Source organism: Physella acuta, unplaced genomic scaffold (assembly GCF_028476545.2).
Source record: "Physella acuta isolate Inbredline_101_S28 unplaced genomic scaffold, ASM2847654v3 ptg000004l, whole genome shotgun sequence".
NCBI classification, from domain to species: domain Eukaryota; kingdom Metazoa; phylum Mollusca; class Gastropoda; family Physidae; genus Physella; species Physella acuta.
In genome coordinates, this window is record NW_026731524.1 from 119420 (window position 1) to 144895 (window position 25476).

Sequence of the window (25476 nt, forward strand, 5' to 3'; positions counted from 1 at the left end):
TCAAAGAATACACAGGCTTATGCCAAATGTGTATGGAATTCTATTCAGGATTTCGAAAACTGGATCATTAATCAACTGAGGCCTGCAAGTGGCAACTTAGTGGAATTTTTAAAAGGATGGATTACTCTTATTTATAAAACACTGCTAGGCAATAGTCAGTCTTCTGAAGTATTTTTCAACGTTTTATCTCAGTTCTCACAAGTTAAGTGTGAAATAAATGAGTACAGTTGTTTTTTAACTCTCATAAAAGAACGACTTATAATAAGGGTGTCTATTGCACCGAACTGTGCAACAGATCGACTTGTGCGTATAACTGTATCAGAAATTAGCCAAAGTGCACCTACTTGTGAGAAAACATTGATAGATGTTAATTCATATATAAGAGTTCAACTATGTACAGAAAAAAAATCAGAGCATAGAAGAACGTCCCTTACACTTGCACCAGCTATTACCAACAATAATAAAGTTGAAATGAATGTGGCACTTACATCGCAAGCTGGTTTAAGCAAACTAACCACACAAGATGCTACACCATTAGCACGGGAGGAGATATCAGCCATTACACTTGTATCAGCTATTGCTAACAATAACAACATTGAAATCAATGCAGTTATCACATCACTAACTGATGTAAACAAACCAAACTCACAGGAAGCTACTCCTTTGATGTAAGCAGCTTTAAAGGGGAATAATTTTAGTATCGTAACACTAATCAAATTGGGCGCTAATGTGGATGTGTGTGGTAGGCACGGCTGTACGGCTCTCATGTTCGCTGTCCTGGCTAATCAACCAAAAACTGTCAATCTTCTGCTACAGCGAGGTGCCAGTTTTAACATTATGGACACGGACAAAATCACTGCACTCAAGATCGCTGTATTCAAAGGTCATTGTGAATGTACACAATTTTTAATATCTGCTTCCAAAAATAAGATAAACAGAAACATGTGCGAGAATTGGAGCTCTGAAATCATTCTTGCAGTTAGAAACAATCATACAGATTGCTTATCTAATATTATTGAAGCTGGTTTTAACACTGAAGTAAGAGACGAAGACGGAATGACTCCTCTTATCTGTGCGATCATCACCCTGAATACTGATATATTTGATCTTCTCATAAGTAAGGGGACAAGTGTTAATTTCACAGCAGGCGAGGGGAAGACGCCGTTAATGGCTGCAGCCTGGGTAGGAGATGTCCACATGCTTACAAATCTTGTGAGACTGAAGGCTGATGTTAACAGTATAGATTGTAACGGATATACGGCCTTGATGTTCTCATGCAAGGAAGGACATTTAGAGTGTGTAAAATGTCTTGTAGAAAGTGGGGCTGATGTTGATAAGGAAAATAATTTTGGAGAAACTGCTCTTGATATAGCTATCTACAATGGACATACTGAATGCGCAGATGCATTGCACTTAAAAAAGCAAAATGATATTTTCGAGATAGGTAAAAACACTCTCTTTAATGTTTCTTGTTCGGCCTTGTTAGAGGCAACATTCAATGGAGAAGAGACCAGACTTCAAAAGATTCTGAATGAAGGTGTATCTACTGATGAGAAAAATAAAGCGTTGCTGGTTGCTTCAGCTTTGGGCAGACTTCAGTTTCTTAAGCTGTTGATTCGTAACGGTGCTGAAGTCAACGTATGTGATACATATGGAGTCACCCCATTAATGGAGAGCGCGATGGGAGATCATGTAGATTGTCTGAGTGAGTTAATTAATCACAAGGCTGACCTCGACATTCAAAATATTAATGGCGCAACAGCCTTAATGCTGGCAGCTATGTATGGGCACGAAAAGTGTTTAAAGATGTTGATTAGATCTAAATCGAAACTTATCATTCAGGATAATGATGGACTTTCTGCTCTGATGCACGCTACAAAACAAAATGGCTTAAAATGTGTGGAGATATTGTTAGAAGCTAAGGCATCTGTGTGGCCGAGAGACAAGGAGAGTAATAATACAGTAACAATGTACGCGGCTGAGAGAGGGTTTGCTGATTGTCTGAAGCTACTTCTTAAACATAATGCACCCAGATATTGCCCTAACAATAAATTTTTAAGTGCTTACCAACTTGCTCAAAGAAATAATCATACTGAGTGTTGTGAAATTTTAAAATAAACATTTGAAATTATTTCTAAAACTTCTTTAAAAGTCTAATTGGTTAAGATTGAACAAATCGTTTTATTAAGCAATCACTTGTGTCATAAAATAAAAACAAAATTCGTCAGGCTAGACTCTTTAATTTAAAGTTTTAACCGATGTCTTTTAGAATATTGCTTTTTATATTTCATTAACATTTGTTTTAGTTATTACGCCCGGGCAGCTTACATTATGATTCTCCTAGTATCCAAAGCTAGTATATGTATTATTATTATAGTTATTAATGTAATCATTAGCTTTAAGAGGAATACTTTTTAATTACTTTTAAAAATCTAAACATAGTAAAGAAAATTAAGGCGAATGTTTATGTTTGTATAACAATAGCACAAAAAAGGAACCAATTTTCTTTGCAAAATGTATTTAAGAGTGCTTAAAAAATTTAAGGTATATAACATATTATCAAAACAACGAGTATACCTTTGTATTTAACTGTTGTTTTCAATCTTTTATTTTAGCCATATGTAATAATTAATATCTCAATTTCGGTTTTCATATAAAAAATATGTATCGGTTATAAAGCTATACTCTTTCATACAATTATTACATTTCAGCTATATGTTTATTTGAAAAATCTTTGAATAAGAAATTGGCTGCCCATTGTACTAGGCTAGACGGTATTTTGTAAAAAAAAATCTACAATGTATGCATCATTTAAAGTTGTTGTGAAATCATTTACCTCTGCTTTAAGCTGGGGCCAATTAGAAGGTAAGTCATTTTGTTTTTCAAAGCAAAAGCACATTAAAAAATATAAATCATCGTAATTGTTGTAAACAAACAACATTTGTCTGTCACATTCTGGTTACAAACAGTCTTTATTCATGGTCGCTGGCTGAATTTCTTGCGTTGGTTGTTGGCTGTTAACTTACTTCCATTATACGCAGGCTATTTATACAAATTACCATTAACTAATTAAATGTGATATGATACGAATCTTAACTGCGTCATGTTTTAAATTTATCATCTAGTTTATATAAAACCTAGGAATCTGTTCAAGTGTGTGTTTTTGGTTTTTTTTTAAATTACTATATATTGAAATAAAAGCATCTACAAATGTTCAAAAAAGTATTTAAAATTGTGGTGTTATATATTTAAACATACATTCCACAGAAGGTGGCGACATTAAACGGATGATAAAGAGCGGGGATGAATATGGTGTTAGGAAGTGGTGTAGTAACAGAAGCAATGCGATAGACCAGAAAGATAATCTGGGCAACACGCCGTTAATGTGGGCCGCTAGTCAGGGTAACACCAAAATTTTAAAAATGTTGCTAGACAAGGGAGCCAATGTTCGACTGACAAACAAAAAACGAGCAACAGCTCTGATGTTTGCGGCGTTCTACTCACACAAGGAATGTCTGGATATTTTAATCAAACACGGCAGTAGCATGAACCAGGTGTGTAGTGACGGGTCGAATGCTCTAATGATAGCTACATGGGTCGGGGAGATTAGGTGCATACACACATTGCTAAAGGCTGAATCTGATGTCAATTTTACACGGAGCGATGGGACTACGTGTGTGATGCTTGCTGTGGTGAAGAACAATCTGCAAGCCGCACAAGCTCTGATCAACAATGGTGCAGACGTTAACATGAGCTGCAAGAATGGGATTACCCCACTTATGGTTGCTTCTGAGAAAGGGCTAGAAAAAATGTCGTGGTTGCTACTTACAGAAGGCGCCGCTAAAGTAAAATTAGTGGATAAAGATAAGAGAACTAGTTTAATGTACGCGTCAAAAGCCGGTAGTTTGGTGTGTGTACAGCAGCTTCTAAAAGCTGGAGCTTCACTAGATGTAACTGACAGACACAAAACGACAGCCCTGATGTTTGCTGTGTATGGAGGACATGTGGACGTTGTGATTGAGTTTGTTAAGCAGAAAGTTGACTTGGATGCAAGGGATGAAGACGGCGCTACTGCTTTAATTATAGCAGCCAAACAGGGTCATGCACGATGTGTTGAGGTACTTGTCAACAATGGCTGTGATATCAATGCCTGTGACACCTCAAACCACACATCTCTGATGTATACCGCAATGTATGGTAAATTGGAGTGTTTAAACAGCCTTATACAATCTAAGGCTGATAAAGATGGGACAAATGATTTAAACGAGACAGCTTTGATGCTGGCCATACGTCACCATAATGTCGATTGTGCTCTCAGTCTTATAAAATCTGGAGCCGATGTAAACTTGCCAGATAAAAATGGTACAACTCTTTTAATTGAGGCTGCCGCTAGTAATGACTTTAAAATTGTCAAGGCTTTAGTTGAAGCAAGGGCTGATGTTAATGTCCGTGATGTGTTTGGCCACACTGCTTTAATGGAGGCTGCCGTGTACGGCTGTAGTCCGTGTGTGGAGATACTAGCACCTCGCTCTGAGGTTGATGCCAGGAACAATCAGGGCATGACGGCAGCGATGCTGACAGCGAGTTTCAACCATGCAGATTGTCTGCAGTGTTTGATTGGCCATAAGGCTGACGTGGGCGCCGCTGATGGGAGTGGCGTCACGAGTTTGATAGTGACCGCTGGTAAAGGACATCTGGCGTGTTTGAAGATTTTAATCAAGGCCGGGGCTAAGCTTGACCAACAGGACAATGACGGCGTTACTGCTTTAATGGCGGCGGCTATGAATGGACATAATAAAACTATAGAGACCCTGCTTAAAGCTGGGGCTTCGAAGTCTGTAAGAAATCATTATTCAGAAACTGCTCTTATGTATGCAACAGCTTATGATAAAAAGGCTTGTATAGATCTTCTTAAAATAACTACTGACACAACTAAAGTAGCTGCTGCAACAAATTCGATGTTGATTTCTCATGCAAAGGCTGGGGATGACAAGGCGTTAAGAGAATGTTTAAAATCTGCATGTGATGTTGACCTCTGTAACGAAGATGGGGAAACTGCATTGATGTACGCTGCATCATCTGGGTCGACTAGATGCTTGGAGATGTTGTTAAAGAGAGGTGCGAAGGTTAACTACAGGAACAAAGACGGTCAAACAGCTTTGTTCGTGGCAAACATCAGTCAACACGTTGAGTGTGTGGAGTTGTTGATAGAATATGGAGCTGATGTTAATATCCAAGATGTGTATGGAGTGACTTCTTTAATTGACGCAGCAAGTATGGGTAATTTGAATTGCCTGAAGGTGTTGATGAAGAAAGACAACGACATCAACAGACAGGATAGTGAAGGGTTGACGGCTTTAATGAGGGCGGCTATGGCTGGGCATACTCTGTGTGTTGAGGAACTACTGAACGGCGGGGCTGATGCAAGTATTTGCAGTGATGGTATTAATGCATTGTTGTTGGCGGAGAACTTTCAGCACTTCAACTGTGTTAACATTTTAGAGAAGTGCACTAAAATGGTAACTGATGTCTAATAATGTTTTCAAGTAAGGAATAAAGCTAAACTTGATAATCCTCGGGTCAGGAAAAATGATTCTGTATTTCTTTTATGCCATCGGTTTTCATATTTTAAATATATATTTTCTAAAGCGTCAATATTTGCATATTGACTTTATTTAAAAGTGTAATATATTTTTAAAAGTTTTGTGTTTATGATGCTTAATGAATAAGCAGACAAGTAACGATCCTTTACAGATAAACTTTTCACAAAAATGCATTCAAAGTTGTTGAATCTTTTTTACACTCTTACAATTTGTTTAGTTTTGAGAATTTCAAAATCACATCAACCATTATAAGAAATATATCCACAAATTGCGTTTTTAGTAAATAGCTTTACACGGGGTGCACCACAATTCATTTTTATCTCGAAGAAAATATTACTTTTTCTTAAAACTAATACATACAACGTTTTTGCAGTGATACTTATTGATACCCAGATACTGATATAATTTTGAAGTCTTCAAATATTTGTATTTGTTTAGGTTGGCTATCTACTATTGTCTATCTAACACAACCTATTTAAACAACCCTAAAATATACTTCTCTGCAAGATCAAAAAACAAAAAACATTTATGTTATATATGTAACTAAATAAAATCATTCAAAACTTTATAGCTATATTATAAAATATCTTCTCCAGATTATTATGACTTTCTACCTTAGCAGGCAACTTGTTATAGTATTTTGTTGCTTTTTTTCTTGTTATCAATATTGTTTAGTGAAATGTATTATCAAGTCTTGAGTTTTTTATATTTTCTTGGAAATAAAAATCTTCTGTTAAATTATATTTTTTATGAAAGTCATTTTTATTTTTCTAGAAGTTTAATTGTTTACTTCCTTGTAAGTTGTAAGCACTGCTTTTTAAAAAAGAAGTGGTTGATATTTTGATTTTTTTCCTAAAACTTGTTAAATTCATGTCACTTACCATGTTTCGGTTGGACAAGATTTACGTGGCTGGTCTATAGAGAATCGACAGCTCACCTGAATGTTTCAAGTTTTGATCCATAGCTCGAGTCAGTAGGAAGTCGATTTAGTTCAGATAAGTGTCTTAATGGCGTAAATGAAGTAAAGTTGTTTCAGTTTAAAACAGGTGAACTCTACATCAATTGTCTCATTCACCGCGGTGTCAGAAATAAAGATGCCGTATAACAGTTTCATTGAAACAAAAACCGATTACAAACTCCTTTATTTGCTAATTCGACAAATTATTTTTTTATTATTAAAATTTACCTTAGATTTGGCGTGTATGATTATAATTGTGTGGCTTTGTACATTTTATTTTAAATTTAAATAATGTTAAAAAGCTGTTCTTTTTTATTTTAAAAATATGTTTCTTTATTAGCTTTTAGATAAAAATAACTGCTTTTTAATATGCAGAAACATATATACATTTAACATTTCTTTAACAAAGCAATACTAAACACAATAAACAATTAATTAGCATTGTTGAAGTTTCTGTAATAACATCAATAATCATACACGGAAAAAGATTAACTGGTAATAATAAAAACCCTAGCGAAATTATATTGTTTAAATGGAAAAAAATGAGGTCTTGAAAATATGAAGACTTCTTCATTCGTTGAATGAAATATTCTGATCACAAGAGTCCAGTGAAGATTTGAATCAGAATTTGTGAACCTACTACTATTGTGAGTTCACGTGTTGATCTTTTGACGTGTTGCGTATGTGTTTGTGGGTTAAAGTGCTGACCATTTTGACATGTAGCGTTTGTTATTGTAAGTTAAAGTGTAGACCTTTAGGCTTCCTGCAATCAGCTCACCCACATGTGAAGTCAATCAAATTAAGTGCATCATATCAATAAGGCGAAAACTAAATCACACACTTATCATGTTCAATTTTCTGAGAAACATTACAGAGTTTGCAAGTTGTTTTTTTTTATTTCGTGCAATTGTGACTAAAAATATATGGGTGAATTTTTCAGATGCTTGTGCATGTTTCGGAAGAACGCATGTGTGTAGTTATGAAACTGGTTTTCAATGTGAGGGCTTGTAAATATGTTATTGTATTGACCGTCCAGGGTACTTTAGATTGAATACGTGTGTGAGAATGTGTGGGGGAAAAGCTAGCTCACTGAAAATGATGCAATAATGCATTATAATTCGTTGACTATTACACGTTATTTCATCACGAACATGGATGTACATTACGTATTAATTAAGGAAATATGTGTAGATAAAAGTTAATGTTTTGCTGTTTAAGGTCATGTGGTCGGGTCGGTATAGCACGGAGTTGATAAACCACAAGAGTTTAAAATGTGAAGTAGAGTTCACCTGACTCTGTGACCTCAGCATTCGATAAAGGGGTCAAAAGGGATGGTTTAGGGGATGTATTTAAATGGTATGCAGTTCAGTGTGAAACCACCGGCAAATGAGGCTTGATTGCTGGGACAGCATCCCTTCTAAGAGAGACAACTCCAAAAAAAAAAAAAACTACTGCCTTGTAGTTTGTTTTTGGTTGGACAAAGGCTATGGAAGCAAATCCAAAAAGTAAAGCAGGCTGAAATCAGAGTCAACAGCTTATATATACGGTACACAGGTATATGAAGTAAAGCTAATGTTTATGTGATCTTGAAGTATGGGGATATACATTCTATTCCTTATCACTAAGCTCTTCCTAATTTAAGTTAATTACCCGTCGGGTTTTTTTGGCTCAAGCCGTACTATAGATGTAGATTCATGATCTGAGCTGGAAACTTTAGTGATAGCAGTAGTGTTCTAACCCCTCTTGCCGTAACACTTTATCGCATCAACATTTAATAAATCAGACACGTGGCAAAAATAATGGAAATATGATTTGTAAATGTCATTTCATATTAAGAACTTCCATGGAAATAATTAACAAAATGCACATTTCTTGATATCCAAAATATTAAATGACGTTTAGAAATTAATTAACCTACTGTGAGCTTTACATTAGTGCTTAGTTGTATTAATTAATTAGTCCGTGACGTCATACCATACACTTCTACTTTTCTCTTCCCTGTTATTGCCCTTTGAAGTTTTTCTCCAAATTCTGCTTGCAATGCTGGATGATTGATCAATATCCTCGTAGATGTGTTCATCCTCAGCTGAATTCTCCATCTTGTCGTAGATGTTTTCTTGGAGATTTTCTACGAGACTTGACGAAACTTCCTGAATTTTAGAACCCGGTTCTTTTAATCCTTTATGTTTAGTTGAAGTTTGTTTAGTTGAAGTTTGTTTAGTTGAAGTTAGGCTATCTTTAGGAATGTCTGGAAGTTTCGAATGTTTTTTCTTCTCGTCTATATCATCGTAAGGATTTTCATCCCGATGAGCGTCTGTGTGATCGCAAAGCGACCTGGTTTTTGTCGAGTTTGACAATTTGTTTTTAAACAGTTTGATAGATGACATATTGGAGGGACCGTGTCATGACACACTTAGGTCTAAGTGTGAAGTGAAGTTTGCGTTGGTTCAAGTTGAATGATGCCTCGTTGACCATACAGCCACCAGTTTAATACAAACTAAATGGTGCAGTGCAAGTCTGGCAATGCTAACACATTTTAAATAATATGACTGTAATTCAATGATGCTGAAAACAATATGGCCTTCATAGATTATGGTATGGTGTATTGAGAATATTTCAACGTAAACATCTTCTTATCCTCAGTGACGAGTGGGGGTCTTGACTTTAAACACTGAAATATAAATGTTTTTGGATATATATATATATATATATATATATATATATATATATATATATATATATATATATATATAAGAAAATGCATAAATTCAACGATTTTTATTTACTTTAAATATAACATTTCAGATTTTACCTGATATTTAAGAGATATGAGTAGGGCAGTAGATTGTTCAAATACGTTTAGTTTCTGCAACTAAAATTAGAATGCCAGAATTTCAAACTACTACATACTCGTAGAAAGTTACTTTTCAGCATGTTCATATTTAAAAACAAAATTTCTACCCTAACGCTCCGTTTGTAAGGAAAAAAAAAAGTTTTTTATTAAACCAGGTTGTATACACATTTCGTATAATTATAATTTCGTATAACGTTTTCGTGAAATTAACATTTAACTTCCCATTTCTGTTCCGTGTTTTAGATCCGCCAGACAAATGTGTACTTAAGGAAGTAGCAACAGGTGATGTGTTGTGGTAATGTGTTGACACGATTCGAGTGTGTTTAGTCAAGCAGAAAAAGTCACGAATCTTTCAGCTCAACTGTAAACAGTGTCTAAAATTTTGATTTGGTAATTTTGTGTAAGGGATCCGAACTCGAGAGACTCGAGTTATCACTTGCTCTATCGTTTGACCATGCAGCGCATGTTTTAACGTTTGAATCAGTGCAATGTCAATGACTAAGGTCTTTAATTATTTCTAAACCAGGCTATAATTTTTTTTAATGTTTTTAAATGATAAAAAAGGAGTAAAACTATAATATTGAAGACAAAATGGAAGGCTTGGTCTAGAAATAGAGCACTAGGCTGCTATATCGAAAGTCTCGGTATCAAATCCTGGTTCAAATCAAAAGAACGTTTCAATCTGCTTGGATGGGTACCTGACTCAAGTTAGACAAAGGTGGCTAGGCAAATTGCTGGCCACGTTATCCCCTTGTGTGCCGAGGTTATTAAAATAGATTAACTCTACTTCATCTGCCACTTGTGTGTTGGGCACAAACGGGAATCGATGATAGTTGAATGTATACGTAGCTCTAAGTAAGCAAACATACAAGTAAGTCTATAGTGATTTAACGTAATGATAAGTTAATCACTGTCAGAGTTTCTTCCAGGCATCTCTTCGGGGAGGGCGGAGCCCCCCGGAGAAAGTCTATCGCCCCCCCCCCCCCTCCGAAAATTTCCAGTGCCCCCCCCCCCCCCCCCCCCGGAGAAAAAAGTCTGGAAGAAACACTGATCACTGTAATTATCGAATACATGTTGATTTGAAGAAATTGTTGGAAATGTTAAATTATTTGTCTCAACAGCTACATCTAGTCTAGAATTGCATTGGAAGTATTGTACAAGTATTTACAAATTCCACCACAGTTTTTGGAAAATAGAATTCTATGTTTCTTGGTAGAGAGCTGTTATACATTTCACATATTAACACATGTTTCGCCTAATGAAAAGACAAATCATATATTGGTACATATTAATATTAGGTTCTTTTTAATAATGGTAAAATCTCCCTCCTACCTTTTATGGATATATGCCCTGAATCAGTTGTGTATTTGTAAGCACTACGAAAGTTTTATAGACTCAAGTTTACTAAAATGATTTTGTAACGTTTAGAAAATCGATTTAAGTGCGCTCCACTACTCTTGTCAATCACAAAATATTACTTCCTTAACCGTAGCCTGTACCCGGTAGTAAAATTACGAAATACCCAGACATGCGCAGGCTGCAGTGTGTAGAGACACAAGGAGCGGATGTGTTTAAACACAGGGATGACTATATTTAAACACGCTTTTATGCATTCTCTCTGGTAGCTATCATGAGCGCGGTATAAACACTATCCCATAAACGTTAAGGTTTTTAATTATATTAATATCTGTTAACTTAAAATATTAAAAACCGAACATGGCAAACTCACGCTGTCTATTACATGTCTTAGGCTATTAAAAAAAACAAAAACATGAATGCATAGAGAAATAACAAAACAATAGTGTCAACACTCACTGAATGGCCTGTCTTAAATTAATACGCTTCAATGAATAATACATCATACCGGGTAGAAACACACACAAATCTCATTCACCTAATTAGATAATATTCACCATATACATAGGCAATCATTATTGATAGTATTCTGGATCAACACAAAGCTTTTTGGGGTAAATCATATATAATAAAAACAATAGGTTCTTATACTTTAAGACCCAATAGTAAACTACGGATGATGATAATAATACACAATGAACAAGATCATTGTTTTTTAAGCCATTAAGAAATCTTCAACAACACATCAATATTGCATTATACGTTGTCATTTCAACAGCTTTAATTGATAGTCTCGCTGTGGTCTTTATAGTTAACGTTACAATTTGTATGTAGTTAAAAGGGTGATGTGTTAGTTGGTGTTGATTTAGGTGGTGTTGTGTTAGGTGGTGTTGATTTAAGTGATGTGGTGTCAGGTGGTGTTGATTTAGGTGGTGTGGTGTCAGAAAGCGTAGTATGGTGTGGAAATGTGTGTGGTGAGATGGAGTGACATGGTGTGGCGTGGTGTGTTGTGAGGTGGTGCTACGTTAAGTGGTGAAGTGTGAAATAGTTTGATATGTTGAGATGGGATGCAATGGGAGTAGTGTAGTTTAACAAACTGTCATAAACTGCTTAACCTTTACGATGGAATTAGTGTGTAATTTTTTGTGTGTCTATGTCTATATGTGTTTATGTTTGTCTGTATGTATCTGTGTCTCTATGTGTGTGAGCCAATAAAAACCAGCAAAGGTTGCAGGTAAGATGATTGACCTAATTACTATTTAATTAAGCCGAGGACTGGACCTGTGAAGGTGAGCCGAGGACAGGACCTGTGAAGGTGAGACGAGGACAGGACCTGTGAAGGTGAGACGAGGACAGGACCTGTGAAGGTGAGCCGAGGACAGGACCTGTGAAGGTGAGCCTTACTAAAACACTGATCGATGGTTCTAGTCTAACTCAGAGGACGAAAATAATTATAGTTTGTTAGACGGGTTGGGGGAGGGGGGAGATACGTTCCTAGCACAGAGATAACTAATTAAAACGATAATAGGGATGTAATAACATTCGCCATGCAGTCTAGTCAGAAAGATTCAGTAGAGTAATCAGATTTAGAATAATAGTCGTTCATTGAAGCTATCTTACATAATGCATTATCCTAGCTGCAAATATTGTACGAATATACATCTGAAAAAAAAATTTAATTTCTGATAAATTTATTATCATAACATGTTTCAATCTTAACCATAAAAGAGCTAATTGACTGTCTTGTGGGTATTAATCAACAACTGTCTTTAAAATCTACTGATGACATTGATAGCATAAACCCTCCGTCATACAATGTGGTTTGCTTAACTTACGACTCTCTGTTTTATACTGACTCAGGCATTTTTTAGCCCACCAACCTTTAGACTCACCTTAATAACGTCATAAAGTCAATAAGAGCTAATTTAGATGTAACGCCATTTTAAAATGGAGGGTAAAATATTTAGTTGATTTGTGCTGAACTTTTCATTGTAAGTAATACATGCTTTTTTTTATACTATTTCCTCATATCTACAATAAACATATAACCATGTAAAATGTAGGCCTATACCAAATGTTTAGTAAATTTATAAATGCTTAGTTAAAATTGTAGCAATTAAGTGGACAATACCCTGCCCTAGACTGCTAACCCGATAGTTTTGAGTTCTAACCGGGTTCGAGTTAGTGGAACGTCCCTTAGCCCACCCAACTCTGATGGGTATCTTAACTTGCGTTGGGAAAAGTAAAGGCTGCTGGGCATAGTGCTGACCACACTATCGCTTGATATACCAAGGTCAAGAAGAACATGAACTCCATCTGCTCAATGAATCGTTAGATCTATAGAGGAATCTTTTTTTTTTACCCTGCCCCATTTTTTTTCTTTGTGCGTCGATCAATCTACGAGGTCAAAATCAACAAACACAAAGACACCTGGCTTACATACAAGGTGAAGGACACAAGTGAAAGCCAGATAGAACGGACGTGATCACAAAGACATTGGACTTTATCAGTTGAATAGATTTTGTATTTAGCATCTTTAGTTTGCATAATGCTAGTTGATTCAGAGGAATACTCGGTGCACGTATACTTGTAAATCATGTCTAGTGGCCATCATGTTTGTACTAGTGGCCATCATGTTTGTACTAGTGGCCATCATGTTTGTACTAGTGGCCATCATGTTTGTACTTGTGGCCATTATGTTTGTACTAGTGGCCATTATGTTTGTACTAGTGGCCATCATGTTTGTACTAGTGGCCGTCTTGTTTGTAATAGTGGCCATCATGTTTGTACTAGTGGCCATCATGTTTGTACTAGTGGCAATCATGTTTGTACTTGTGGCCATCATGTTTGTACTAGTGGCCATCTTGTGTGTACTAGTGGCCATCATGTTTGTACTAGTGGCCATCATGTTTGTACTAGTGGCCATCATGTTTGTACTAGTGGCCGTCTTGTTTGTAATAGTGGCCATCATGTTTGTACTAGTGGCCATCATGTTTGTACTAGTGGCCATCATGTTTGTACTTGTGGCCATCATGTTTGTACTAGTGGCCATCATGTTTGTACTAGTGGCCGTCTTGTTTGTAATAGTGGCCATCATGTTTGTACTAGTGGCCATCATGTTTGTACTAGTGGCCATCACGTTTGTACTAGTGGCCATCATGTTTGTACTAGTGGCCGTCTTGTTTGTAATAGTGGCCATCATGTTTGTACTAGTGGCCATCATGTTTGTACTAGTGGCCATCATGTTTGTACTTGTGGCCATCATGTTTGTACTAGTGGCCATCATGTTTGTACTAGTGGCCATCATGTTTGTACTAGTGGCCATCATGTTTGTACTAGTGGCCATCATGTTTGTACTAGTGGCCATCATGTTTGTACTAGTGGCCATCATGTTTGTACTAGTGGCCATCATGTTTGTACTAGTGGCCATCTTGTTTGTACTAGTGGCCATTATGTTTGTACTAGTGGCCGTCTTGTTTGTAATAGTGGCCATCATGTTTGTACTAGTGGCCATCATGTTTGTACTAGTGGCAATCATGTTTGTACTTGTGGCCATCATGTTTGTACTAGTGGCCATCATGTTTGTACTTGTGGCCATTATGTTTGTACTAGTGGCCATTATGTTTGTACTAGTGGCCATCATGTTTGTACTAGTGGCCATTATGTTAGTACTAGTGGCCATCATGTTTGTAATAGTGGCCGTCTTGTTTGTAATAGTGGCCATCATGTTTGTACTAGTGGCCATCATGTTTGTACTAGTGGCCATCATGTTTGTACTTGTGGCCATCATGTTTGTACTAGTGGCCATCATGTTTGTACTAGTGGCAATCATGTTTGTACTAGTGGCCATCATGTTTGTACTAGTGGCCATCATGTTTGTACTAGTGGCCATTATGTTAGTACTAGTGGCCATCATGTTTGTACTAGTGGCCATCATGTTTGTACTAGTGGCCATCTTGTTTGTACTAGTGGCCATCATGTTTGTACTAGTGGCCATCATGTTTGTACTAGTGGCCATCATGTTTGTACTAGTGGCCATCTTGTTTGTACTAGTGGCCGTCTTGTTTGTAATAGTGGCCATCATGTTTGTACTAGTGGCCATCATGTTTGTACTAGTGGCTATCTTGTTTGTACTAGTGGCCATCATGTTTGTACTAGTGGCTATCTTGTTTGTACTAGTGGCCATCATGTTTGTACTAGTGGCCATCATGTTTGTACTAGTGGCCATCATGTTTGTACTAGTGGCCATCTTGTTTGTACTAGTGGCCATTATGTTTGTACTAGTGGCCATCATGTTTGTACTAGTGGCCGTCTTGTTTGTAATAGTGGCCATCATGTTTGTACTAGTGGCCATCATGTTTGTACTAGTGGCAATCATGTTTGTACTTGTGGCCATCATGTTTGTACTAGTGGCCATCTTGTGTGTACTAGTGGCCATCATGTTTGTACTAGTGGCCATCATGTTTGTACTAGTGGCCATCATGTTTGTACTAGTGGCCGTCTTGTTTGTAATAGTGGCCATCATGTTTGTACTAGTGGCCATCATGTTTGTACTAGTGGCCATCATGTTTGTACTTGTGGCCATCATGTTTGTACTAGTGGCCATCATGTTTGTACTAGTGGCCGTCTTGTTTGTAATAGTGGCCATCATGTTTGTACTAGTGGCCATCATGTTTGTACTAGTGGCCATCATGTTTGTACTAGTGGCCATCATGTTTGTACTAGTGGCCGTCTTGTTTGTAATAGTGGCCATCATGTTTGTACTAGTGGCCATCATGTTTGTACTAGTGGCCATCATGTTTGTACTTGTGGCCATCATGTTTGTACTAGTGGCCATCATGTTTGTACTAGTGGCCATCATGTTTGTACTAGTGGCCATCATGTTTGTACTAGTGGCCATCATGTTTGTACTAGTGGCCATCATGTTTGTACTAGTGGCCATCATGTTTGTACTAGTGGCCATCATGTTTGTACTAGTGGCCATCTTGTTTGTACTAGTGGCCATTATGTTTGTACTAGTGGCCATCATGTTTGTACTAGTGGCCATCTTGTGTGTACTAGTGGCCATCATGTTTGTACTAGTGGCCATCATGTTTGTACTAGTGGCCATCATGTTTGTACTAGTGGCCATCATGTTTGTACTAGTGGCCATCTTGTTTGTACTAGTGGCCATTATGTTTGTACTAGTGGCCGTCTTGTTTGTAATAGTGGCCATCATGTTTGTACTTGTGGCCATCATGTTTGTACTAGTGGCCATCTTGTTTGTACTAGTGGCCATTATGTTTGTACTAGTGGCCGTCTTGTTTGTAATAGTGGCCATCATGTTTGTACTAGTGGCCATCATGTTTGTACTAGTGGCCATCATGTTTGTACTAGTGGCCATCATGTTTGTACTAGTGGCCATCATGTTTGTACTAGTGGCCATCTTGTGTGTACTAGTGGCCATCATGTTTGTACTTGTGGCCATCATGTTTGTACTAGTGGCCCTCGTGTTTGCCGAAGAAATTGATGTGCACAACTTGCATAAGTAAGCGCTATTGTGTAGGGCCCATACTAAACTATGAGCGATAATATACAATAATCTAAGATAGTTTTACCTTTGATGTCAACTCGAGATTTAACTTATTGTTCTTAAACTAATTTTTGTATGATAGGTTAGTTTCGCATGCGGATTTTATTTCATGATGGGTTAGTTTCTCCATGTAACATGCGGATTTCATTTTATGATGGGTTAGTTTCTCAATGTAATGCAGATTTGCATTTAGATAACATCAGTGGCGTAGCCAGGATCGTCTTTTGGGGGGGGGTCAATTTTTTTCCCGCATTATAAATGTATATATCAGAGGCGTATCATCCCTATCCGGCCCCCGAAGACACATTTTTGATTTGCACCCCCACCCCCCTCAAACTTTTCATTTACACCCCCCCCCCCTCAAACTTTTCATTTACACCCCCCCCCTTCAGACTTTCGATTTTGCACCCCCACCACTGGATAACATCCTTGTTTGGAGTGACTGGCTGCGGTCCAAAATTACCGGTCGTTTTACTCACTCTCCTAAATAATGCAACGCTGCGAAGTTTGTTTTTTTAATTAGCTTCGTTATTCTATTTAACCTTGGCCGGTAACCGTTTTTACTTTCCGCATTTCGAAATTCATTGGTACTAAACTAATCAACCTAAATTCTAAATTTAGAACATAGATCTACATGGTAAGCGACGACCGATTTTCCTGTTGGTAAATGGTCCGTTGGTTGCACGAAGACTTTATTCATCCCACCGCCGCGCCAAGCCCTTTAAGCATAGATTTCCTTTGACAACTTATACTGTCTCTATTTCTCCTGGTCAATATTTCACTCAGTTTAACAATTTGTATACTGTTGAGGTTGAAAACGCATATTAAAAAGCTATTCCGATTGATTATAATTCATCACACGACCAATAAAACTCTACATACTTTTTTTTTATTAGTAAGTTTTGAGAGTTTATAAAAACGCCAAGTTGATGTGACAAGGAAATCTTTTTTATAAAAATCGATGTTATCATGACTGTGTGAAGGTGGAGCTTGACTAAAATCCCCATCACCCTTGAAAAGATCAATGTGTTTTGAGTAGTCGGGCAGGGGCATTAATTAGCTTTTCGATACCCTGTAACGATGTGGTTTTTTTTTAGGTAATCGGCCTGTAGCTGCAGCGAAGTATTTGCTCAGTTTGTGGTGCCTATGCAGCATAAAATAGCGAACACATAAGTATTTATGTAAAGCTATATCTTACACTCAATAACAAATATTTTTCTTAATATAAAATAACAATAAACACTACGAAAGATCTTAAACTAGATCTAAAGGTTAAAGTAACGTTAACGCGATACTTTCTAATTGACATAGTAAGTACCTAATTGATTCTAATTAACGCAATATTGATCACGTGTGCAATTGCATGTAAGCTTAAATACTAAGGTAATAGTTACCCTGACTTGAGTAGAAGCTGGTTTACAGGGCAGGTAGAAAGATAGAACCTACAAAGGTAACAATTTTTTACTGCTGGATTCGAGTTATTTTAAATAGTTCATTCTAGCAATCATCTTATACTTTAATTCTTTAATATAAAAAAATATGCTACTCTACGTATGTTCTTCTTCTTCTGTGTTTTAAATTGCAATGTTGGATGTGATTACCTCCAACACAATTGAGTTTTAAGTGTAAACGTGTGATTCAAACCTGCTTTTCTTTCTATATTTGCATTTATAGCCATTTTTTTTTTCAACCAAGAAGAAATTAAACGGCAGACATGTTGCTGTCCCTAGCTAACTAGCCTCGTGTTCCCTGGGATTCGAACTCTCGACTTTTCGGTGTGGCAGCCATAGTCTGTACAGGCCGGACCACGCCGATTCTACAATTTTTATGATGCATGTAATAAATATGCCGGGCTAGAGAAACTTCTACCAAAGACGGTCGATACACTTTAAAATGTTTCTTTTTACTTTCTCGTATACGAAATATATTTAAAGTAGTGTCATCGTTTTATAATTATAAGCATACGCTTTTAAATGCACTAACAAAAAAGAAAGAAAACTGGCTTTCTTTAATAAAAACTGTGGTGGCAAATATTAGTAAACTGTCTCATGAGCGACGAAAGCTTGTATTAAAGAATGCAAGTTTTTTTTTTTCTTATTTTCATTGTATTTAAAAGCTTGTTAGTAAAAATGTTTTTATTTTTAAAAATATATTTCAATTCAGCATCTTTTCCTTTTTGTGCCCAAGATACATGTTGCCGCCACAGAAAGCTCCCTCCACTTTTGTCGATCACCGGTAATTTTTTTGGCATTCCTCCATGGCAGTCCTTCCTCTGCCAGCTGCTTGCCTACTGTGCTCCTCTACAAGAGTTTCTTCCAGACATCTCTTCGGGAGGGCTCACCCCACCCCCCACCAAACGAAATGAATTTTATATAGAAAATATACACTTTTAACAGTGTCCGCGTCCCTGGAAATACTATCCCGGCCCCCATCCCCCGAATATTTTAAGTACCCCCCCCCCCACGGAGAAAAATGTCTTGAAGAAACATAGGCCTCCACGTCTCCCTTGGCCTTCCTAGCTTATTTTTCCCTTGACGCGTCCGGTATAAGACAATTTTTAATTAGGCTACTTGTGTACATTTCTAAACAAATATATAAAAAGAGAACACCTGTTTGGACCTGATCGCAGCATGTTTACAGATTGCGCGGTCGGTTCGATGCAGTTCTTTTCCTTAACGAAACGGCAGTTAGGTATTCAGCAGAACTTTATGAACTCGACGACCTATACGTATTGGGTTCCAAAACCAAAGATATATCACCCAAACAGTGTCGTTTTCTAAAAAAAGGTGTTCCTATAATCCAAGTGTGGGACAGAGAAGTCAAATAGTAGAGCATACGACTGCTTACCGGAAAGTCTTGATTCGAATCCGGGTCTCTAAGTCCACCCACCTCTGATGAGGTACTTATCTCACTTTGGAGAAAGTAAATGCGGCTGGGTATGTGCTAACCACACTAACCCTTCATATATGTAGTTCAAAGAATCAGGATAACTCTACTTCACCTGCAACATGGACAGTCAAGTTCGAAAGGAAACTTTATTTATTTTTTCTATAATTCAAATCAGGGGTCTCCAAACTACGGCCCGCGGGCCGGATGCGGCCCGCGAGGTCCTCTTATCCGGCCCGCGGCGATCTTTTTGTCCACAGATAAAACGTTTGTTGGTGATGGCTGAGGAACTTTGCCCAGAAAAATCAGACAATTTTTGGAATTAAATGGCCCCCGAACTGAAATTTGGTAGTTGATGCGGCCCTCGGACTGAAAAGTTTGGAGACCCCTGATTCAAATGAATATTTTAATTTCAGCAGATTCTTATCTTTCAGATGTACGTGGCAAGAACCGTCATATTGCTTACTGTGGTTGTATATGGAGCTGATGGTGCCTGTACGAGAGCCAAGTGGTGGACGAGTATGGACAAAAAGGGGTTGTCTATCTGTCCCTATGAGAACGACTTCATACCCGGTTTGTATAGAAATCGTAGAACCAGTGGGGAATCCGATAGCTTAAGTGCTCTAGAAGAAGCGGAGTGTTGCCCTCTTGAGCGACAATGGAGAAAATTCAAAGCCCAAATCATGTATGCAGATTGGGGAAGCACTTTAAATCGAGCAAATACCTGGGCGAATTGCCCAGTTGGTTATTTTTTGGACGGCTTGTATAGAAGTGACGCAGTTGATTCACAAGCTGGGCTAAGCAACATAAAAGAAGGGCGATGCACTAAACCATCAGAACACCCAACATATTATGGACATTGCTATGACCATGACATCTCGACCTGTTTTGATGATATAGGGTTGTGTAGATGTAACAACGACTATTACGTCACAGGTTTATATCGTGGTGGCTGTGATAAACTTAATTGTCTTGACCGAATGCGCTGCTGCAAGACTGCAGATGCGCCCGAACAACTGGACAAACTGTACAGTGAAGACACGCATCATGGACATTACTATGTCTGATATTGCGTATTTAGCCCATTATCTTGGTTACGCCTGGTGTGCTGGTTGCAGAGCCTCGAACGTAGGTGAAGATTTTAGAAGAAACGAAGACGTTTGGTATGCCGATAAAAGTGGCCGCTGTGAAGGATATATGAGCGATAAACGTCTGAACATGGCCTATGGGAATTGGAACTTTGGAATAAAGGAAATCAAGTTTGGAGATCCTGTAATTCAGGAATTAACCCCGGAAACGATTGATTCTGGAACTATATACAACAACGATGTGACCGATGCGACCAAAACAATTATAAGAACTGAGAATAGTATCCGAACGGTTATGCACTCAACCACCAGTGCTTGGAAAAACAGCAATGAGCTCAACGTCCAAGTCTCCTACACACCTCCACCAGCCTCCGGAGGTGTTGCTTTTTCTGCGGCGTACAAATTTGGGTTTGAGACAAGCACTTCTAAAACAGATGAAACCAAGAATGAACAATCGAATGTCTTGACAGTCAATACATCAAAAACAGTCAAGTCAAAATCAGCTGTTAAATGGAGTCTTGTCTTGTCGAAAACCAGAACTTCCATGGCCTACACAGCTACCGTTTTAGCTAAGTTTTCCACTGAGCTGCAAGGTTTTCTACGTAGCGGTGGTGGTCCCGATGCCAACTACCACTACCAGTATCACGGTACTGGAGACCACCCTACCTTCAACTACAGATTCGGAGATTCCCAAATCCCTTTCTACACGGCGCTGAAGAGACAGAGCGATACTAACTCGCAGCCTTGGATGTGGAACGACATGAAAAACGCCCACCCCTCCGCTCAACGTCTGATCAACAACTTGTGCAATGAAAACATATATGCCTTCACAATTACTGGCAGGTTTGATGACGTCATTGGCAAAAATATCCAGATTCACTGGGATTCTGTTCCACTACGCAAACGTTCAGCGGACCTTCACGCGAATTCACCTAATGTCATTTACCAAAACTCAACCCACGTCGCCAAGCCCCTCCTGTTCCTCCTGTAAAACTTGAACCTCCAAAAGTCAACATCGATGTGGGGAACCAAATTCCTATTGAGAAACCAGTTGTATCCAGCTCCTAGTGACACAATATGTGTAACTCATTTAAAAATACAATTAAAAAACTGTCCTTAGGAACTCAGTGTTTGTCTTGCTTTAAACAATCTCATTTGTTGTGTTGATAAGTACGTTAGCATGAATTATCTTTTTCTGATTTAGTGCTTGTAAAAATAGATTAGCGTAAAGTAAAACAGTTCTCTAATCTACTTAGATAAGGACAGCGCGTAAGAAGCCGAATTAAACTTACGTCAATAGGCGTATAGGCATGCATATATTATTGAAGGAGTTAGGTATTCGTGGAATTTCAAAGTAAGGATACGCAAACCTTAAAAATGTGTTTGTAAAAAAGAGTACAAAATGCTCATTAATTCATATTTATTTAAAGGCAATAATAATTTCGGTGAATTCAGCCGTAAATTAATTAAGATTTTTTTTCTCTTTCACTATCGATGTGATGATACTATAATAATTACTAGCCGTCCCGACCAGGTCCTGCACTGGCTTATGTGAAAAACCTTTCTGTAAAGGACCATGGCAAGTGTGTTTAGTAATCAGCATATAACCAGCTTTGAAAACCCTAACTACAACCAACCAAACCACACACAAAAACTCAAACATAACACAAACGCAAACACAAATACAAACACAAACGCAAAACCAAACCCAACAGCAAACGCAAACACAAAAACAAAGAAAGCACAGACAAAAACGCAAACAAAACAAAAAAAACGAAAACCAAACACAAACACAAACCCAACTACAAACGCAAACTCAATACAAACACAAAAGAAAACACAAACGCAAACATAAACATAATGGCAAAGTGCTCACAGTTTAGCCCAGGGCACCAAATCGCACTATTCTGTGGCGCAGGCGGAACCGCCTGTTTTAGCTTAGTAAACAACTATAGTACCCCAATTTATTCATAGTCTTTTGCACTCATTTAAACGTACGAAGGCGTCATAGCGAACACATGTCGGAGCGACGCGTGGATTTGATTCACTAAAAGACTAAAGTAACCTTTCCTATCCATAGTCTTTCGCACTGTTTAAAAAAAAAATTATGCACCCTAGTGCTCACGTGAAAGCCGAGGGCGCCAAATCGAATCCTGCCGGGGCGTCGGCGGACGCGCCTGTTTCCATTTAATGAACAATTACAATACCCGAAGCTTATCCGCAAACGGAAAGAAGTATACGCAAAAAAGACATAAATAATAACCTTTTTTAATAAGCCTTCTTTACGTCAGCTGTCTTTGATTAAAAAATAATTAGGAAACAGTACGTTCAATGTATGAAATAAATAAAAGGCAGTATTTAAAATACCTACTACGTTTCACTTGATCAATCCACGCTAATTAATGTAATCTTTTCGTACACCAAAAAAAAAAATAATACAACGTACATTTTTCCTCCCGATATGTTGTTTTTTTTTTATAAAGGGAAGTAATTGTGTTTTCCTAACTTATCAATAGTTGGAAGGAGTGCAAAAGAACTAAATGTAAATAATTAGAATTTTTGTGAAAGGCGATACATATTTTTATTTTTTATTTTTTTCATTGACATTCCAGCAATTATTACCATAAGTTTGAAAAATGAAATTTGTTTTACAAATATTAATTTTTAAATCATGAATTGCACTTTATATATTTACATTGATAACATTATTATTTTAGCTGTTTTGTCAGTTGATGCCTATCATTATAAAAATGTCAAGACGATTACAATTTTAAAACTCAAACTAAACGACCTTATCAGCCATTACCTAAAATAAAAAAAGATACGCATTTAACTGGCGGTATAATAATAAGATTGATAAACAATAATTGTTTTTTTGTTTATCATAACGCAGACAAATACTATACATTTTTTAAATATTATATTGTACGCTAAATTATGTTCTCAAATATTATTCTCAAAATTAAATTATATTATAAATGGACAGCCTAGTGCACGGGTTCCAAACCTGGTCTTTCTGGGGGGTCGCCAACTAGTATACTAAACCTTAGTAATTTGAAACAAAAAAAAAATATTTAGAAGAATTTTTTAAATACGGCTTTACTAACATCACTGGAAATGTAATAGAAAAGAAACAAAGCGCACTGTACAAAGTTGTTCTCAGTCAAGAATCTATGAAATCTTCAAAACTAAAACGTCATTTGAGACGAGTCATTCGGAACACACCAAAAAATATATGGAGTTCTTTCGTCGATAAGAAGCTAGTTGCAAACGCCAGAGACTTGATCGAACAGGAAGCATTCACCAGCATTAGTGCAAGCATCAAATGAAGTCGCGATAGAAAATGCAAAGCCAAAAAAAAAAAAACAATAGGAGAAAATCTCATCAAACGCTGCATGTACGTAAATGTTAAATAACAAATTTTTATTGAAATTAAGCTTTCACCATTGTCTGCTTTTCAAGTTGATAAATCAACAGACGTGAGTTTGGGTTCGCAGTTGCTGGTCTGTGTCTATATTCATGCGGATGATAGCAAAGATAAAAGAGTTGCTCTTTTGTGAAGATAGCATGGAGAAAATAAATATCTTTTTTGAAACTGGATGATTGAAATGGGTTAGAACGGCTGTGGGGGTTTGTACGGATGGTGCGCCATCTATGTTTAGCTCAAAATCGGGCTTTCAGAAAACAGAAAAGATTTAGCTCCCTAACCACTGCCCTAACCAATCAACATCAAGAGTCCATTGCTAGTATAAGTCGTAAATTATATAAAATCTGGAGCCTTCAAAGAACTGAGCAAAAACATTAATATAGATCACGAGGTTCTGCTCTTCTACACTACAGTACGCTGGCTGTCAAACGAAATGTTGTAAATTGTGTTTTTGAATTGAAATCTGAAATCAAATTGTTCTTGGGAGTGCAAAGGAAACAAGACTTTTTGGTATACTTAAAACGACATAGATCGGTTGGAGAGAGTATCATACCTAGCAGATATGTTCGAACATCAAGATAAGCTTAACCTGACGCTTCAGGGAAAATGAACGAATATTATAATTTTCCATGATAATCTCGGGGCATTTTTATCAAGGCTGCAAAATCGGTAAAGAAAACAAATCTTGGAAATATTGTAAATTTGAGAAACTGCGGTGTGGTAGATGAATCTGATTGTGAGATAATTAAAATTTTGAAAGAAGCAATTTCTGGGCATCTTGAATCTCTTGAAAACGAGCTGCATCGCTATTTCTCTGAGCTGAAAAAAGAAGAATCTGCATTTACGCATTACCCATTCTCTTACTCCCTTGATGTTGCCAGCATTCCCGATGAATTACAAGATGAATTCTTTGATTTGCAGAATGATTCCGTGTAAGATGAAAAACTGCAGACAAAATTTTGGTGTAGTATTCACCATTCATACACAAACGTAAAATTGATTGACTTTTGGAGAATATATTTTCAACACTATTCTTCGATTAAAAACAAAATAAAGATAATTATAATGACATAGGTTGGCGTTAACACATTTTTAAAAAAATTAAAAACTTAACCACGAAGGTTTAGTGAATAGTATGCAATTTTACTCATGCTATTAAAACAGTTATCAAGAGTAGTTCATATTGAAAGTCTACTAGAAAATCTTATTTTAGTGCTTATTAATTTCCATACTAATTTCGGCTTTTTAATTCTATGGGGGTCGCGGGTCACTTACTTTTTATAAAAGGGGGTCGCCACTCGAAAAAGGTTGGGAACCACTGGCCTAGTGCTAAAGTACTTAAGGAAAATAAAAAAAATAAAAAGCGGCCGTTTCTTTCCAAGTTTGTCTTTATCAGATGAACAAAAAGAAAAGTTGATAGCAAATATAGTATGGTTAATTTAGAGCAGCAGATTATCAAAATTGTTTTAGTTTTACGGTCTACCATTTTGTTTTGCTGATTAATTTTAAAATCCACATGTTATTTATTAGGGCGTCGATCCGGAAAGCTGCACTGCTGATATTGGTAAAGCAAAAGTTATGAGTTTGAATTACTTACACGATTTACTTTATGACATTTCGCTTGATACAACTCAAACTTGAGTTTATGTAACAAGATGGTTATATAACATTTGAATTTAGATATGCTTTATTTTTACAGCTGGATTTCTTATTAACATTGGGCTACATTGGA

At 37.1% G+C, this 25476-nt stretch overlaps 2 protein-coding genes and 1 pseudogene across 2 annotated transcripts; all 3 read left to right on the forward strand.

Annotated features, from left to right (window-relative positions):
- The first annotated feature begins 698 nt into the window (after positions 1–698).
- On the forward strand, positions 699–2118 carry LOC131934725 (ankyrin repeat domain-containing protein 29-like). Its single transcript, XM_059290873.1, has one exon. The coding sequence runs from the start codon at positions 766–768 to the stop codon at positions 2116–2118; it is 1353 nt and encodes a 450-aa protein (XP_059146856.1). The 5' UTR covers positions 699–765.
- Positions 2119–3606: 1488 nt separating this feature from the next.
- LOC131927456 (serine/threonine-protein phosphatase 6 regulatory ankyrin repeat subunit B-like) lies at positions 3607–6222 on the forward strand. Its single transcript, XM_059283525.1, has one exon. It carries the CDS (start codon positions 3681–3683, stop codon positions 5532–5534), a length of 1854 nt encoding a protein of 617 aa, XP_059139508.1. The 5' UTR covers positions 3607–3680; the 3' UTR covers positions 5535–6222.
- An 11515-nt stretch (positions 6223–17737) lies between these two features.
- Positions 17738–21421, forward strand: LOC131958368 (uncharacterized; annotated as a pseudogene).
- Positions 21422–25476: the final 4055 nt, after the last annotated feature.

What these genes read in the sequence shown, in the direction of transcription:
- LOC131934725 (XM_059290873.1), top strand. Translation starts at nt 766, where the DNA reads ATGTTCGCTGTCCTGGCTAATCAACCAAAAACTGTCAATCTTCTGCTA.
- LOC131927456 (XM_059283525.1), top strand. Translation starts at nt 3,681, where the DNA reads ATGCTTGCTGTGGTGAAGAACAATCTGCAAGCCGCACAAGCTCTGATC.